This window comes from Anomalospiza imberbis, chromosome 23 (assembly GCF_031753505.1).
Source record: "Anomalospiza imberbis isolate Cuckoo-Finch-1a 21T00152 chromosome 23, ASM3175350v1, whole genome shotgun sequence".
NCBI classification, from domain to species: Eukaryota; Metazoa; Chordata; class Aves; order Passeriformes; family Viduidae; genus Anomalospiza; species Anomalospiza imberbis.
In genome coordinates, this window is record NC_089703.1 from 2,469,606 (window position 1) to 2,485,923 (window position 16,318).

At 63.6% G+C, this 16,318-nt stretch overlaps 1 protein-coding gene across 1 annotated transcript in view; it reads right to left on the reverse strand.

Annotated features, from left to right (window-relative positions):
* The window catches only part of HSPG2 (heparan sulfate proteoglycan 2), a 45,998-nt gene that overhangs the window by 16,697 nt on the left and 12,983 nt on the right, over positions 1–16,318 (reverse strand). Inside the window, exons 12-56 of the mRNA XM_068171850.1 lie at positions 15,376–15,524; positions 15,150–15,296; positions 14,923–15,086; positions 14,676–14,852; positions 14,135–14,331; positions 13,911–14,058; positions 13,695–13,822; positions 13,539–13,625; positions 13,389–13,447; positions 13,247–13,314; positions 12,555–12,695; positions 11,867–12,043; positions 11,587–11,766; positions 11,283–11,401; positions 11,088–11,199; positions 10,896–11,009; positions 10,689–10,816; positions 10,525–10,611; positions 10,390–10,439; positions 10,217–10,305; positions 10,002–10,142; positions 9,730–9,921; positions 9,113–9,205; positions 8,948–9,028; positions 8,637–8,867; positions 7,403–7,516; positions 7,186–7,313; positions 7,018–7,104; positions 5,925–6,151; positions 5,743–5,853; positions 5,564–5,664; positions 5,062–5,242; positions 4,529–4,588; positions 4,218–4,340; positions 3,990–4,130; positions 2,791–2,933; positions 2,571–2,706; positions 2,337–2,482; positions 2,116–2,254; positions 1,882–2,036; positions 1,640–1,778; positions 1,352–1,503; positions 798–936; positions 521–678; positions 31–169 (exon numbers count right to left, since the gene is read on the reverse strand). Coding sequence (XP_068027951.1) covers positions 31–169; positions 521–678; positions 798–936; positions 1,352–1,503; positions 1,640–1,778; positions 1,882–2,036; positions 2,116–2,254; positions 2,337–2,482; positions 2,571–2,706; positions 2,791–2,933; positions 3,990–4,130; positions 4,218–4,340; positions 4,529–4,588; positions 5,062–5,242; positions 5,564–5,664; positions 5,743–5,853; positions 5,925–6,151; positions 7,018–7,104; positions 7,186–7,313; positions 7,403–7,516; positions 8,637–8,867; positions 8,948–9,028; positions 9,113–9,205; positions 9,730–9,921; positions 10,002–10,142; positions 10,217–10,305; positions 10,390–10,439; positions 10,525–10,611; positions 10,689–10,816; positions 10,896–11,009; positions 11,088–11,199; positions 11,283–11,401; positions 11,587–11,766; positions 11,867–12,043; positions 12,555–12,695; positions 13,247–13,314; positions 13,389–13,447; positions 13,539–13,625; positions 13,695–13,822; positions 13,911–14,058; positions 14,135–14,331; positions 14,676–14,852; positions 14,923–15,086; positions 15,150–15,296; positions 15,376–15,524 — 5,978 coding nt within the window. The remainder of the gene's footprint in view (positions 1–30; positions 170–520; positions 679–797; positions 937–1,351; positions 1,504–1,639; positions 1,779–1,881; positions 2,037–2,115; positions 2,255–2,336; positions 2,483–2,570; positions 2,707–2,790; positions 2,934–3,989; positions 4,131–4,217; positions 4,341–4,528; positions 4,589–5,061; positions 5,243–5,563; positions 5,665–5,742; positions 5,854–5,924; positions 6,152–7,017; positions 7,105–7,185; positions 7,314–7,402; positions 7,517–8,636; positions 8,868–8,947; positions 9,029–9,112; positions 9,206–9,729; positions 9,922–10,001; positions 10,143–10,216; positions 10,306–10,389; positions 10,440–10,524; positions 10,612–10,688; positions 10,817–10,895; positions 11,010–11,087; positions 11,200–11,282; positions 11,402–11,586; positions 11,767–11,866; positions 12,044–12,554; positions 12,696–13,246; positions 13,315–13,388; positions 13,448–13,538; positions 13,626–13,694; positions 13,823–13,910; positions 14,059–14,134; positions 14,332–14,675; positions 14,853–14,922; positions 15,087–15,149; positions 15,297–15,375; positions 15,525–16,318) is intronic.

Below are 16,318 nucleotides of genomic sequence, written 5' to 3' on the forward strand. Positions count from 1 at the left end.
CCTCAGTCACCTCCTCCTGTCCCCACTCACGGTAGGTGCTGGCACTGCTGGGCTGGATGGTCACCATGATGGAGATCTCCTTGGTGGTGGCCCCACTGGTCACTCGGCACACGTACTCGCCCGAGTCGGCCGCTGTCACCTGCAGCAGCCGCAGCCGGGAGCCGGACACCTGTGGGGAGGGACATAGGGGTCACAGGGGCCATCAGCTCTGGCAAGGGGTCATCTGGGATTGCACAAGGCCACTTGAGCTTGCACAGGTACACTTTGGGCTTGCATGGGCCACCTGGGCTTATACAGGGTAATTTGGGCTTCCTTGTAGTCACTTGGTCTTCCTTGGGGTCATTTAGGCTTCCACAGTCATGGGGCCATCTGGGCCTGCCCAGGACCAGCCAACCTTGCATGGGGTCATCATGACTTGCATGGGGTCCCCAGGACTTGGATGGGCCACCTGGTCTTGTCCAGAGCTGCATGTCATCCCTATCTTCCCTGCTTGATGACATCCCCACTCCGTGTCCCCTACCTGGTGCTTGGCTGGGAGGGTCCCCCCACGCTTGTACCAGGTGACAGTGGCCTGTGCAGGGCTGGCAATGACACAGTTCAGGTCCAGGGTCTGTCCCTCAGTCACGGGGGATGACAGGGATGAGGACTCGATGCGCAGTGGGGTTGTGCTGCCTGGGGCTGGAGACCAAGATGGGTTAGAGACTGTGACCACCACCGTGTGTGTGACCCTCCCAGGGACACTGGGAGCAGTGTCACCCCACAATGGGTAACCTCCCGTGTTCCCTGTCCCCACTCACAGTAGGCACCAGCACTGGTGGGCTGGATGGTCACCATGATGGAGGTTTCCTTGGTGGTGGCCCCACTGGTCACCCGGCACACGTACTCGCCCGAGTCGGCCGCTGTCACCTGCAGTAGCCGCAGCCGGGAGCCGGACACCTGTGGGGAGGGGACATGGGGGTTACTGGGGACACTTGGGCTTCCATGGGGCCACATGGACTTGAGTGGAACCACTCAAGTGGTTGAATGGGACCAGGGCTTGAATGGGACACCTAACCTTTCATGGACCACTTGGACTTACATGAGCTACATGGGCTTCCATAGGTCACCTAACTTTTATTGGACCACCAGGGCTTGCATGAGGTCTCCTGGTCTTGCATGGGGTCACCTGGCTTTATAGGGGCCACCTGGGCTTCCATGAGACCATCTGCATTCGCACAGGTCACCTAGGCTTGCCCAGGGCCAGCTGGCCTTGCATGGGCCAACAGGATTTGGATGGGCCACCTAGGCTTCCCCAGAGCTGTAGGTCAGCTGCACCCACCCCCTTTGGTGACATCCCCTCTGTGTCCCCTACCTGGTGCTTGGCTGGGAGGGTTCCCCCGCGCTTGTACCAGGTGACAGTGGCCTGCGCGGGGCTGGCAATGACACAGTTGAGGTCCAGGGTCTGTCCCTCGACCACGGCAGAGGACGGGGAGTCGATGCGCAGGGGAGTCGTGTTGGCTGGGGCTGGGGACCGAGACAGGAGGGTGACACCAGTGACCACAGCAGGACCTCGCCAGTATGGGCACTGAGCCACGGCTCAGTGCTGTGATACATAAGGACCCCCTGTTGGCACTGCCACCCACCCCCTGTCCCCACTCACAGTAGGCACCGGCACTGCTGGGCTGGATGGTCACCATGACCGCGCTCTCCTTGGTTGTGGCCCCGCTGGTCACCCGGCACACATACTCGCCTGAGTCGGCCGTTGTCACCTGCAGCAGCCGCAGACGGGAGCCGGACACCTGTGGGGAGGGGACACAAGGGCCACCAGGGCCACTTGGGCTTGCAAAGGGCTGTGCATCAACCCCAACCACCCTTTGCAACATCACCCTCTGCATCCCCTACCTGGTGCTTGGCTGGGAGGGACCCCCCGCGCTTGTACCAGGTGACAGTGGCCTGTCCCTGCCCGGCCACGATGCAGTTGAGGTCCAGGGTCTGTCCCTCGGCCACGGTGGACGAGGATGCCTCGATCCGGACGGGGACACCTGAAGCTGGTGGTCCTGCAGGGGAGGACAGAGCAGCTGTGACCGTCTGTTGGGAACCAGCTGTTCCTTGCAGTGCTGCTGAGCCCAGTCTCACCATAGGATGAGCCTGATGCGGCCACAACGGTGACAACGACAGATGCCTCCCGGACAGCGGTCCCCAAGCTTGCCCGGCACACGTACTCCCCTGAATCAGCTGCCGTGACGTGGGGGACACGGAGCCGGGACCCTGAAACCTGCAGTTGGGGACATGCTTTGGTGTCACACAGCAGGGGACGGGGCAGCGTTTGGGGTGCTGCCCACCCTGCTGTGCCCTACCTGGTGGCCAGCGGGCAGGGAGCCCCCACGCTTGTACCACGTCACGGTGGCAGAGCTGGGTCCTGCCACCACACAGTCCAGGTCCAGGGTCTGTCCCTCGGTGACGGATGGGGATGAGGACTCGATGCGGACAGGCGGCGCCACCCCTTAGGGGGGCAAAAGGGGTGACATGGGTGGGTTGTAGCCCCGCAAAATCCATCCCCAAACACCACTGGTGTCCCCCACCCGCCTCACCTGGCACCACGGCCACCTCAATAGCAGCACGGGCCATGCCAGCAGCACTGGTGCCCACGCAGAGGTAGATGCCACCATCAGCTGCCGTCACAGCAGGGATGACGAGCGTGGCAATGTCACCGTGCTCAGCGCGGGACTGTGGCACAAGGGTGGGTGTCAGTGGCACCTGCAGTGCACCCACACTCCCTGGAGCACCCACGGGTGCCAGCATCCCGCTCACCTGCGGCGGCAGAGTGCCCCCCTGCTTCTCCCAGGTGATGGTGGCAGTGGGGGACCCTGAGACCCGGCAGTAGAGCCGCACCGTGGAGCCCTCCTGCACCTCTGTCCGCTCTGGGCTCACCTGCACCTGTGGGGTGCCTGCGCCTGCGGGGAGGGGGATCAGGGCGGTGCTGGGGGCAATGGCGGGATGGGGACAATGGGGGTGACATGAGTGATGCAGATGATGAGGGTGAAGGGCACCGGGGGATGATGGAGGTGATGAGGGCGACGAGGGACAATGAGAGTGATGGAGATGATGGAGATAATGAGGATGATAAGGGTGTTGGGAACAATGGAATGATGGGGACGACAGAGACTGTGGGGGTGATGGGGGTGTTGGGGGCAATGGGGACAATGGGAACAGTGGGGTGGACAGAGACGATGCAGATGATGGAGAAGATAAGGGTGATGGGAACAGTGGAATGATGAGGGATGATGGGACGATGGAGCTGAGGGGACAACGGGATGAAGGGGAAGAAGAGAACAGTGGGGACAATGAGAGCGACAGGGATGGTGGGGACAATGAAGGGTGTGAATAGGAGGTGACAGAGACAATGGTGTTGATGATGAGGACAAAGGGGATGATGGGCAATGGGAGGTGACAGGGATGATGAGGGTTACGGGATGATGCAGACCATGGAGACAATGGAGATGGACAACGGGGATGATGGGCAATGGGAGGTGACAGGGATGATGAGGGTTACGGGATGATGCAGACCATGGAGACAATGGAGATGGACAACGGGGATGATGGGCAATGGGAGGTGACAGGGATGATGAGGGTTACGGGATGATGCAGACCATGGAGACAATGGAGATGGACAACGGGGATGATGGGCAATGGGAGGTGACAGGGATGATGAGGGTTACGGGATGATGCAGACCATGGAGACAATGGAGATGGACAACGGGGATGATGGGCAGTGACACAGATGATGGGTGATGATGAGAGCAAGAGGGGTGGCAGGCCAATGGGGACAATAGGGGTGATGTATATGACAGCAGCGATGGGAATGATTGGGGTAATGGGGATGATGGAAATGATGGGGATGGGGGTGATGGCAACAGTGGGGTGACAGGGATGATAGAGATGATGGGGATGATGGGGTGACTGATGCTGAAGATAATGGGGATGAAAGGGACGATGGTGGTGCCGCTCACCTTGCACATGGAGGAAGGCGCGTGCCGTGTGCTGCCCGGCGCTGCTCCGTGCCCGGCACTCGTAGTGCCCGGTGTCAGAGGGCTCGACCGCGGCGAAACGCAGCGTCCCGCCCTGAACCACAGCCTGCGGCGGCAGCGCACCTGCAGGGACATGGCCCGCCATCACCCCTGCTTGCTGTGTCCCCCCACCCGCTCCCAGTGTCCTCCCCGTCCCCAGTGGGCACCTACCGAGCCACTCAAGGGTGGGCTGGGGGCTGCCGGTGACCACGCAGCGGAACTCGGCCGGCTGCCCCGGTGCCACGCTCAGCTGCGCCGGCTCCACGGTGGCGGTGGGGGCGCTGGCGGTGCCAGCTGCGGTGAAACCCAGGGGGACGCTTAGGGCTCGCCAGGCCCCCCCCACCGGTGCGGTCCCCAGGCGGTGGGGCGGTGGGAAGCGGGGGTGGCGTGGCACAGCCAGCAGCGGGGTGCACGTGGAGCCCCAGCATGCAGTGGGTTGGGGGAGCATGCAGAACCCCAGGAACCCTCCCCTGGTGACTTACCCGGTCTGTGCCCCTCCATGAACTCAATGGGTCCATAGAACATCTGAGTCTTTGAGGCAGCTGCAGGAGGGGGTGGGTCTCAGGGGAGTGTGCTCATCACCCTGGAGTCCAGGCACCAAACCTGCCCACCACCCTGATGTGCAAGCACCAAACCTATCCATCACCTTGGCATCTAGGCACCAAACCTGCCCACTGCCCTGATGTCTGGGCATTCAATGTCCCCGTCACTCCAGCATCTGGGCACCGTCACCACAGAGCCAGGGTGGTGAGTGTGCTCATCACCTGAAGGACTGGGCACCAAGCAAACCTATCACCCTGGTATCCAGGCATTGAATGTGTCCATCACCCTGGCATCTGGGCATCGACCTCCAAACGGAAAGTGTGCCCTTCAAACCCAGCAATGGAGGGCTAAGTGCAACCACCACACTGTGCCTGGGCCCATCACCTTCCTGTCTGGGCAGTCAATATGCCCATCACCCTGGTGCTGCCCATCACCCCATCACCACGGGGTGAGCCACAGTGTGGGGGCTCACCCTGGACGTAGAGCGTGGCGGTGCCCTGGTCCATGTCCAGCATGTTGGAGCCGGTGCAGACGTAGACTCCGGCGTCCTGGGGCCGCACGCTGCGCAGCGTCAGGATCCCGTTGAAGTCCACGGCGCCTGCCGGCAGCGTCCCGTGGTTCTGCCGTGTCCACACCAGGGTGTAGGCGGGAGACTGGGGGGACAGAGGTGGGGAGGCCTGAGGCCACTGGGATGGGCCCAGTGGGGGGGCACATGCCCAGCTGTGCACCCATGGGGGAGAGGTGGCACCCAGGGATGTCCCATAGAGCTATGTAAGGACCCAGGGGGGCTTGGGGGTCCCTATGGGCACAGCAGCTCCTGTGCTCTGGATGTCCCCATGAGTACATCCTCGGGTGTCCCTTTGCTCTGTAGGACCAGGTGGGCATCCAGGGGCATCTCCACACCCTGAATGTTCCTGCACACACCCAGGGGTGCCCTGCAGCACCCCTGCCATGCCGTGCCCCCTTCCCCTCACCTTGCTCTTGGCGGTGCAGACAAAGGTGACATCGGCTCCAGGCTGCACCCGCTGCACCCGCTTCTCCTCCACAGTGACGGTGATGGGCTTGTCGGGGGTCTCTGCGCCCACACAGAGAGGTGAGCCCCGCTCCTGCCTCCCCTCCGTGCACGTCCCCCCCCTTGGTGACAACGACCTACCGGTGACGATGACCTCGGCACGGCTGGCGTTGCTGTGCCGGAGGTTGCGGCAGGAGCAGACGTAGACGCCGGCTTCAGAGGGCTGGATGCTGGGGAAGTGCAGCTCCTCACCTGGGGGGACACGCAGGTGGCACCCCACACCTTGGGGACACCCCGATGTCCCCCCCGGAGCCTCCCAGTACCTTGCCGGCGGCTCTGGGCACCCTCGGGGAGGGGCCGCCCGTCCTCTCGCACCCAGTGGTAGTAGAGCGGGGGGTCCCCGGTGGCGTGGCAGCGCAGGGTGACGGCGCTGCCCTGCGGCACCGCGGTGCGCAGGGGGTGCACGCGCACGGCCAGCGCGGGCGGGGGCCCCGCGGGGACGCAGCCCTGCCCCCGCACCGTGGGGTCACCCGTGTAACCTGGGGCGCAGCTGCGGGGAACAAGGGGAGCACTGGGTTTGTGGGAGCCTGGCAGGGTGCAGATGGGAGGAAGTATTTTGGGGTGTGTATGGGGATGAGCATTTTGGGGTATATTGGGGTGAGCACATCACGGTGAGTACATCAGGATGAATGTAGTGGGGTGGTGACTGTATCAAGGCGGGTATAAGGGCGGGCACTTTGGGGTATCTCCATGGGCTTGAGGCCATCAGGGTAGGTGTTAATGTCAGACTGAGCCCTTTAGGATGCAAAATCTGGGGTGAGCTCATAAGGGTGGGTACACCAGGCTGGGTGTAGCAGAAGAACACTGGGGTGGCTATATTGGGACGGGTGTATTAGTGTGGGTGTACCGGGGAGCACTTTGGGGTGGGTCTGTAAGGGGAAGGCCATCAGGGTGAGTATACCAGGGTGCATAAATTGGGGTGAGCATATTGGGGTGCATATGTCGGGGTGAGTATATAGATGCTCTTTAGGATACATGTATTGGGGTGAGCTCATAGGGCTGAGCACGCTGGGTGGGTACAGTAGGAGTATATTGGGGTGGGTACGTGTGGGTGGATTTATGGGAGTGAGCCCATCAGGGTATGTGAAGGTGAGGCAATGCAGATGGGTTTTGGGGATATATAAGGGTGACTCAATCAGGGTGGGGTTTTGGGGTGGGTATATGGGGGTGAACCCATCAGGGCAGGTATAGCAGAGTGGGTATACGGGGGTGAGCCCATGGAGTGGGTTTTTGGAGGGGTATATTGGGGTTGGTTTTGGCGAGGGGTATATTGAGATGAGGCTTGGGGGTGGGTACATGGGGGTGAGCCCATGGGGTGGGTTTTTGGGGCAGGTTTTGGGGTGCCAGCAGCCTCACCGCTCACAGTACTGCCCAGTGTAGCCCGGCTCGCAGGCGGTGCAGCGGTACCCGCCGCCTCCCAGGCTCTCACAGGTCCTGGAAAACCTGCGGGGACAGAGCAAGGTGAGAGCACGTCCCTTCCCTGGCACCCCAGCCCAGCACCCCCAGCCCAGTGCAGGCACCCACTGGTTCTCAGGGTACGGGAGGGGACAGGCGCAGGGCTGGCAGTCCTCGGGGGTCCCGGCGGTGGCGTCCCCGTAGAAGCCGGGGGCGCACTGGTCACAGAAGTCCCCTGCCGTGTTGTGCAAACATCCCTGGGGGACAGTGGGGGCACAAATTGGGGGTGTCAGGGCTGGGCTAACACCACAGCTCCCCCCAAAACGTTCGGAATGTGGGGCCTTACGGAGCAGGCGCCGCTCTCGGGGTGGCAGCTCTCGGAGTGGCCGTTGCACTCGCACAGCTCACAGTGCCCCAGGTACAGCCCCCCGCCAGTGCGCGTGTACCCGGGGGCACAGTCCTGCGGGAAGGGACAGCGTTGGGACCCCCACAGCATGGGCAAGGGGCTGGGCAGGGCTGAGGAAGGGGCTTGGGGGACAGATGGGTGATGATGGGGGTGCTGGGGGTGATGAAGAGTGATGGGGGTGATGGGAGCAGTGCTGGGGGGAGGATGGGGGAGTGATGGCGATGATGGGGGGATGCTGGTGGGATGATGGAGAATGATGGGATCAATCCTCCCTACTGAAGGGAGAACTGAGGGGTGATAGAGGGTGATGGGGGTGATACTGAGGTGATGGGGGGTCTGGGGACAGATGGGTGATGATGGGGGTGCTGGGGGTGATGAAGAGTGATGGGGTGGTATTGGGGGGATGCTGAAGGGGTGATCAGGTTGATGGAGAGTGATGGGGGACATCCTAGGGGATGGGGGTGATCCTGGGGATGATGGGGGGATGCTGGGGATGCTGAAAGGTGATGAGGACATGAGGGAGGGGACCGGGGGACAGATGAATGATGATGGGTGTGCTGGGGGGGTTGATGGAGGATGCTGGGGGTGATGCTGGGTGGGAGTATCTAGGGATGATGTTGGGGATGATGGGGAGGTTCATGTGGGGTCATGGGGGATGATGATGGGGCGTGATATGGGGGGTGATGGAGTGATAGGGGGGTTCTGGGGGTACTGGAGGGATGCTGGGGGCTGATGGGCAATGATGGGACTGCTGGTGATGATGATGGTACAATGATGGAGGGGTGATGTGGGGAGTGCTGGAAGGTGATTTGGGGGTGATACTGCGGGGAGAATGGAGGTGTCACAGGGGTGAGGCAGGCAGGGTGATACTGGGTTTGATATGGGATGAGAGCATGGAGGGAAGATGATGGGGGGTGATGATGGGGGATGCAGAAGGGATGATGGAATGCTGGGGGGCGTGATGGGGGGATGGAGGGTGATACTGGGCATGATCAGGGGATGCTGGGGTTGATGATGGGGACAATGATGAAAGGAGTGATGGTGGTGATGGAGGGTCACCGCAGGCTGATGGTGGGATGCTGGGGGGTGACTGGGAGGATGATGAGGAGATACTGGGAGGAGGGTAGGGAGGTGATGAGGGTGTTGGGGCGACACTGGGAGGGGCTGGGCTCACCTGGCAGGACAGCCCGTGGTATCCGGGGGGACAGCGACATTCCTCCACCTCGGGGGCTGGGGGCAGGCCGGGCTGGGGGGGCACGGCCGTGTCCATGGCCACGTCAGCGATGGCGGCCACGGCTGTGCTCGTGGAGTAGGTGGCTCGGATGAGGATCTCATCCAGGTCAGCCAGTGCCATCAGCAGGTGCTCCCGTGTCGCCGGCTGCCCGTCTGGCCGCTGCCAGTATTGCTGCAGGAACGGGGGGTTAGCAGGGGACACGCTGTGGGAAAGGGGGACATCAGGGACAAAGGCTGCCCACCACCTCCTACCTCCCGAAAAATGATCTCGAAGGCCTGGGGGGTCCGCGGGGGCAGGTCAGGCTGGTAGGCCACCAGCGTGATGTCATTGCCCTGTGGACAAGGGGGCCAAGGGGGTCAGGGGGTCCTGGTGTCACCCGGTGTGTCCCTGTCCCGCCCCAGCTGGCACCCCCTTACTGTGATCTGGACGTCGGCGTCGGGCAGGGGGGCTCCCTGTCCCCCCGGGGTGTAGGTCAGGGTGTAGCGCAGCCGACCGCCGTAGGAGCCCACCTGCAGCAGGATGGGATGGGCAAAGGGAAGAAGAGGGGCACGATGGGGACAGGGATGGGCATGGGGAAGGTGATGAGAGGAAATAGGGAAGAGGAAAGGGAAAAGGGAGAGGGAAAAGTGGAAGGGGAGAAGGGAAAGGGGAAAGAAAAAGGATAGGGATGAGGAAGGGAAGAGGGTGGGCAGGGGAGGGGATGATGATGGGGAAAGAGGAGAAAGAAAAGAATGGGGATGATGATGGGGACAGGGGATAGCACAGGACAGGGATGATAAAGGCAAAAATTGTGAGAAAAGGAGAAAAGGAAAGGAGAAGGTGCAAAGGGGAAAAAGACAAGGTGAAAATAGGAAAAAGGGAAGGTAAAGGGGAAAAGGAAGAAGAAAAAGGAGAAGGGCAGAGACAAGGAGGCTGTGCCCACTCCTCCCCCCAATAGTGCCCAGGGTGCCCATGGGGAGGGGGTGCAGCCCCTGGTGGGGCATTCCCATGGCTCCCATGGGCACCCCTGTCCTCCCAGGGGTCACCCTATTACCTTGTCCCCCTGGTAGGGCGGTGGCAGCTGCCAGTAGTAGGAGTCAGGGGGCAGCTCCCCAAAGCGCTCGTAGGTCAGGTGGGGCTGGGGGTGCCCCAGCTGCACCCCAAAGCCGCTGCCCACGCGGGTGCTGCGCTGGCGGTTCACCAGGGCGAACCCCTGGGCATCCCCCGGGGCAAAGGACGTCCGGATCTGCGGGATCGAGGGGTGAGAGGGGTCTGGGACAGGTGGGGACACCCTGGGGACATGTGGGGACAACAAGGTACACTCACGGTGCCACGGGCGTAGGCAGTGCTGGTGCAGTGCTGAACGATGCCCATGCAGAAGCAGGGCAGGCACCCAGCTGGCTCATCCCCGCTCAGGTGGAAGTGGTGGGGACGGCACGTGGCGCAGTGGGGACCCTCCACGTTGGCCTGGGGGGGAAGACAGCGTGGTGACATTGCCCTGTCACCCTTCCCGGGGTTGGGGACACACACACAAGACTCACCTTGCAGTGACACTGCCCGTTGGCATCACAGCCCTCACCGGTGCTGCCTCGTGGGTCACACTGGCATTGTGCACCGGGGACACCAGGCACTGAGGGGTGACACACAGTCAGCCACAACCCCCCTTAGTGCCACCACAGGGGACACCACTTTGTCCCTGCCCTGTGACACTCACCTCGGCATGGCTCTCCCCGCAGCGGGTCCCCCACGTACCCGGGTGAGCACCTATGGTGGGACAAACCCAAACGAGGCAGTGAGAGGAGCGGTCACCCCAAAAACAACCCCTGCCCCACCCCAGCGTCCCTGTCACCTCTCACAGAGGCGCCCGCTGTGCCCTGGGGCACAGGCACTGCACGTAGGCTGCCCGTCAGTGTCCTCAAAGCAGATCTTTGTCACCCTGTGGAGGGGACAAAGGGACAGATGACACCCAGTCAGCGTCCTCAGGGATGTGACAGACCATGGAATGGCACCTACTGGGTGTCCCCATGGGGTCCATGGCAAGGACAGGGCTGGCAGTCGCCTGGAGTGCCCCGGGTGGCATCGCCATAGTAGCCAGATTGGCACTTGTCACACTGGGGGCCCTCTGTGTGATCCCGGCAGCCCTGTAAAGAAAGGGGGTGATGGCATCGGTGTCCCTGCCATGGGGGCCCCCGGGGAGTCCCCTGGGTGTTCCCAGCTGACCTGGCAGACGCCGGTGTCAGGGTGGCACTCGCTGGCATGGCCGTGGCACTGGCACGGCTCGCAGGTGCCCAGGTAGAGCCCGGCACTGCTGCGGGTGTAGCCGGTGTCACAGTCCTAGAGGGGACAGTGGCAGTGGGGTGGGACACGGCTCAGCATCCCCACAGCGGCGGTGAGGGGACCCGAGGGTCTCACCTGGCACGAGGCCCCACGGTACCCAGGGGGGCAGGCACAATCCTCCACCTCCAGCGCAGGCGGGCGGCCGGTGGCGTGTGGCACTGCCACATCCAGGGTGACATCGGCCAGTCTGTGGGGCCGGAGGCGAAGTCAGCACCGCCCTGCCACCCTGCCACCCTGCCGTGTCCCCTCCTGACTCCACCAGGAGCTCACCTGCTCTCCTCTGGTTGCTCCGAGTAGGACGCCCGGATCATGAACAGGTCCACGTCGGCCAGGGCCATCAGGAGGTGCTCGCGGGTGGCATCGCGCCCATCTGCGCGGCGCCAGGCGCCCTGTGCCACACCAGGGTGACATGGGGGCTGCCATCCCCACTGCAGCCAGCCCAGCCCCGGGGGAGGGTGACCTCCCCATGGCAGCCAGTCTGACCCCTGGGACCTCCAGACCAAGGCCTCCGCAGCACCCAGTCTGACCCCCCCGATGACCCCCTCGCTGGGTGTCACACAGGGACCCCTCTCACCTCACGGATGGGCACAGTGACAGCAGTGGGGACACCGGCCGGGGGGGTGGCACTGGAGAAGTGCTCCAGGAGGATCCCATTGCCCTGGAGCAGGACGTCAGGGTGCCGGGGGGGCAGGGGAGTGCCAGCAGGGGCCTGGTGTGTCACCGTGTACCGCAGCTCCCCGCCATACGCTGTCACCTGTGGGGACACTCAGCATGGCTCGGGGTCACCCGCGCCCCGAACTGGGCGGTGGGGACACGGAGAGGCACAGAGGCGTCCCCTGGAGCGGCTGTGTCACCTTGTCCCCGGTGAAGGGTGCAGGCAGCACCCAGTAGTGAACGCCCCGCGGCAGCTCTCGGAAGGCGTCGAAGCGCAGCTCCCGCGGGGACACGAAGTGCGGCACGGCTCCCACCAACGGTGTGCCCGACAGGTTGGCCAGGGGCAGTGGCGCCGAGTCCTCAGAGCTGAGCAGCACCTGGCAGAGGGATTGTGGTGGGCATGGCCTGGCATGGCACGGCACTACACGGCACGGCGGGACACTACACGACATTACGTAGCACTACATGGCGCCGCTTGGCACCGCATGGCGCTGTATGACATGACAGGGCACAACATGTGCTGTATGGCGTGGCACTACATGGCACGCCACGGCATGTGAGAGGTGACATTACAGCATGGCACTACATGGTGCTACGTGGCACTACATGGCATGGCACAGTGTGACACCACAGACCATGCCATGGCATGGTGACGTGTGTCGTGACAGTACCTGGCACGGCATGGCACCATATGGCATGACACGACATATAATGGCACGTCACTGCACGACACAGCGAGACGTGGCAAGACACGGCACAACACGGCATGGCACGGCACAACATGGCACTACTACGGCATGGCATGGAATGACACATCCAGACAATGACAAGACATGGCATGCCACGGCCCAGGATGGCACAGCCTGTCCCGGCCCGTCCCGTGGGTACCTGGTGGCGGTGCCAGGCGGAGCTGGCGCAGGAGCGGGACAGCCCCATGCAGAAGCAGGGCAGGCAGCCCGCGGGGTTGGCAGCGCTCAGGTGGAAGGTGCCAGCGGCGCAGGAGTCACAGAGCCGGCCACGGACGTTGGGCTGGGGGCACAGGGTGGGCAGGGATGAGCAGGGAAATGGGTGGGACTGGCTGCAGAAGGTGGGAGGGATGCTGGGGGGGCTGGTGGGACTGGGTACCCCAGGGACCAGACTGGGTGCCACAGGGGGTCAGACGGAGCGTTATGGGGGATTGGAGTGGGTGCCATGGGGGGTTGTCACTGGTGCTGGGGGGATTGGACTGGGTGCCCCCAGGGGTCAGAATGGGTGTGATGGGGGATTGGAGAGGGTCCTACTGGGGGGTTGGGCTGGGTGCCATGGGGCAGGGGGTGGGACTGGTGCTGGGTGGATTGGACTGGGCACCCCAGGGATTGGACTGGGCGCTACGAGTGTGGGTCTCAGTACTGTGGGAGGGGTGGGACTGGTTGCCTCAGAGGATCTGAACTGGGTGCTATGGGACAGAGCTAGGATGGGTGCTAGGGCAGGGAATGGGTACCTGGGACCAGGCTGGTGCAGTGGGGAGTGGCAACAGCCAGCCCCCCCATTGCCCCCCCACCAACATTGCCCCACTATCCCCTCCAGCCCCCTGCCCTCACCTTGCAGCGACAAGTGCCACCTGCCTCGTCCTGGCCCCCACGAGCATCACACTTGATGAGCTCCTGGCCTGCAGGCAGCGAGGGTGAGGGTGGGGGGCACCCAAGGGTGCAGGGACCCCCCCAAGCAGCACCCTCCACTCACCAATCGGGGTGCACTTGCCACCTGGCTGGATGGGGTCTCCCTCGTAGCCTGGGGCGCACCTGTGGATGGGTGGGGGACGGGTGGGTGATAGGTGGGTGATGGGTGGGGGGTGGCAGGTGGGGGGGTTATAGGGAGGGACCCCCCACCCACCTCTCACAGCGACGGCCGGCGTATCCAGGGGCACAGGCATCGCAGGTGGCCTGGCCATCTGTGTCCAAAAAGCAGGACTCCGAGAACCTGTGGGTGACAATGACGGTGACGCCAGGGCAGTGACACCAGGGGCTGGTCCCTGGGGTCGGCACCCACCTGCGAGATGGCTCCGTGTAGGGACAGGGACAAGGGTGACAAGCGGTGACTGTGCCCTTGGTGGCATCGCCGAAGAAGCCAGGTTTGCACTTCTCGCACTGGGGACCCTCCGTGTTGTGCTGGCAGTTCTGGGAGGGGGACACATGTCACAGGGGAGCGGTGATCCTGTGCTGTGTCCCTGTCCCCTCGTCACCTCGTCAACCCCTCACTCCTTACCAAGCAGTGCCCAAAAACGGGGTCACAGGTGCTGGAGTGGCCGTGGCAGCCACAGCCGGAGCAGGTCCCCAGGTAGGGTCCCCTCGTCACCCGCTCAAAACGGGGGGCACAGCGCTGGCACGACAGCCCCGTGTAGCCCACAGGGCACCTGGGGACAGAGCAGTGTGACAGTGGCATCACAGCAGCAGTGGCACTGAGCCTGTGACCTTGCTGCCAGTGCTCACCTGCACTCCTCGATGTCGCCAGCCGGCCCCAGGCCGGTGTCCGCAGTGCCGGTGACGTCCATGGCCACGTCGCTGAGCCCCACGCTGGCCATGCGCCCGTCATACACCGCCCGGATGAAGATGCCCTCCAGCCCCTGCAGCACCAGCAGCAGCAGCTCCCGGCTCACCGGGGCACCCTGCTCGTCCTCCCAGTGGTCCTGCCGGGACGGTGACAGCAGTGTCACAGCAGGGTGATGGTTATGCTGGCATCACCCACCTGCCACCACTGGCATCAGTGACCATCATCAGCATCATTGCTACCAGCATCACCCACCCACCACCCGTGTCACCCACCCTTCATCAGTATCTCCTTCCCATCCCTGGATTCACCCACCTGCCACTACACGATGCACCCATCTCCACTGGCATCACCCACCCACCAGTATTACCAGTGCCACCCACCCCCTACCTGCATCACCCACCACCACCACCATCGCTCATCCATCGCCACCGGCGTCACCTCCCCCCCACCACCACCACCACCATCCCTTCTCACACCCACCTCAGTGAGGGGCACGTGCCGCTGGTTGAGAATGTCTGGCTGGGTGTCACCGGCACGCGCCCGCAGCTGCCGCCCGTGGCCCCGCAGCAGCAGGTCGGGGTGGGCGGTGGGCTCAGGGGGCCCCCGGCCCAGCCGGTACCGCACCCCGTAGCTCAGCGCTCCCCCGTAGGCGTCCACCTGGCAGCACAGCGGGCTGTCAGCGGCCATGCCTCTGGTGTGCCCAGCCCTGACCCCAGCCCGGCATCACCTTGTCCCCAAGGAAGGGCTCTGGCAGTGCCCAGAAGGCGTCTAGCGCCAGGAAGCGGCGGGACAGGTCCAGGAGCTGGAATTCCTCAGTGCCCACATCCACATGGAGTTGGGTGGCCGAGAGCACCGGTGCGGATGGCGCTGCTGGCACCGTCACATTGACACCTGCAAGGAAAACGCTCAGCCCCTGCTGTGTCCCCTGCCCCGTCCCCTGTCCCCACAACTCACCCTTGAAGTCGTCGGGGCGGTTGAAGCGCAGGTGGAGGCGGTGGCGGTGCCGGGTGGTGGCGCGGCAGGAGGTGGTGACGCCAAAGCAGAAGCAGGGCAGGCAGCGGGATGTCCCTGTCACCTGGAAGTGGCCCTCGGGACATGGCCCTGTGGGAGATGAGACAGCGGGTGACGGTGACAGTGCCACAGTGGGACTGGGGGCTCGGAGCGGGGAGAGGCTGCTCACCGGGGCGGGTGACAGTGAGGATGCTGTCAGGGATGCCGAACACCATGCCCAGGGTGTTGATGGCCTCGCAGGTGTAGGCGCCTTGATCAGCTTCCTTCACGTCCCGGATAGTCAGGGTGCCCTGCCCAGCCTCGCTCACGATCGACACCCTGTGGGGCGCGTTTGCTACCCAGAGCCTTGCACAAGTGGAGCCCGGCACACCCGGGAGGCACACACACCCCGTGCAGAGCACACGCAGCACCTGGCACACCTGGGGCTCTGCACATCCATTACACCCAATAGCCTGCACATCCAGTGCCCTGCACACTCACACCACCTGATACCGGGCACACCCAGTGCACCGCACACCCAGTACACCCAGTGCTCTGCACACCCAGTGCCCCGAACACCCAGTACACCCAGTGCCCTGCACACTCACACCACCTGATACCGGGCACACCCAGTGCCCCACACACCCAGTACACCCAGTGCCCCGCACACCCAGTGCCACGAACACCCAGTACACCCAGTGCCCTGCACACTCACACCACCTGATACCGGGCACACCCAGTGCTCTGCACACCCAGTGCCCCGAACACCCAGTACACCCAGTGCCCCGCGCACCCAGTGCCCCAAACACCCAGCACCCAGTGCCCCACACACCCAGTGCTCTGCACACCCAGTACACCCAGTGCCCCAAACACCCAGTGCCCAAAACACCCGGTACACCCAGTGCCCCGCACACCCAGTACAGTACAGTGCCTGGCACACCCAGTGCCCCACACACCCAGTGCCACGAACACCCAGCACCCAGTGCCCCGCACACCCAGTGCCACAAACACCCATTACACCCAGTGCCCTGCACACCCAGTGCCACAAACACCCATTACACCCAGTGCCCTGCACACCCAGCACCCAGTGCCCCGCACACCCAGTGCCCTGCACACCCAGCACCCAGTGCCCT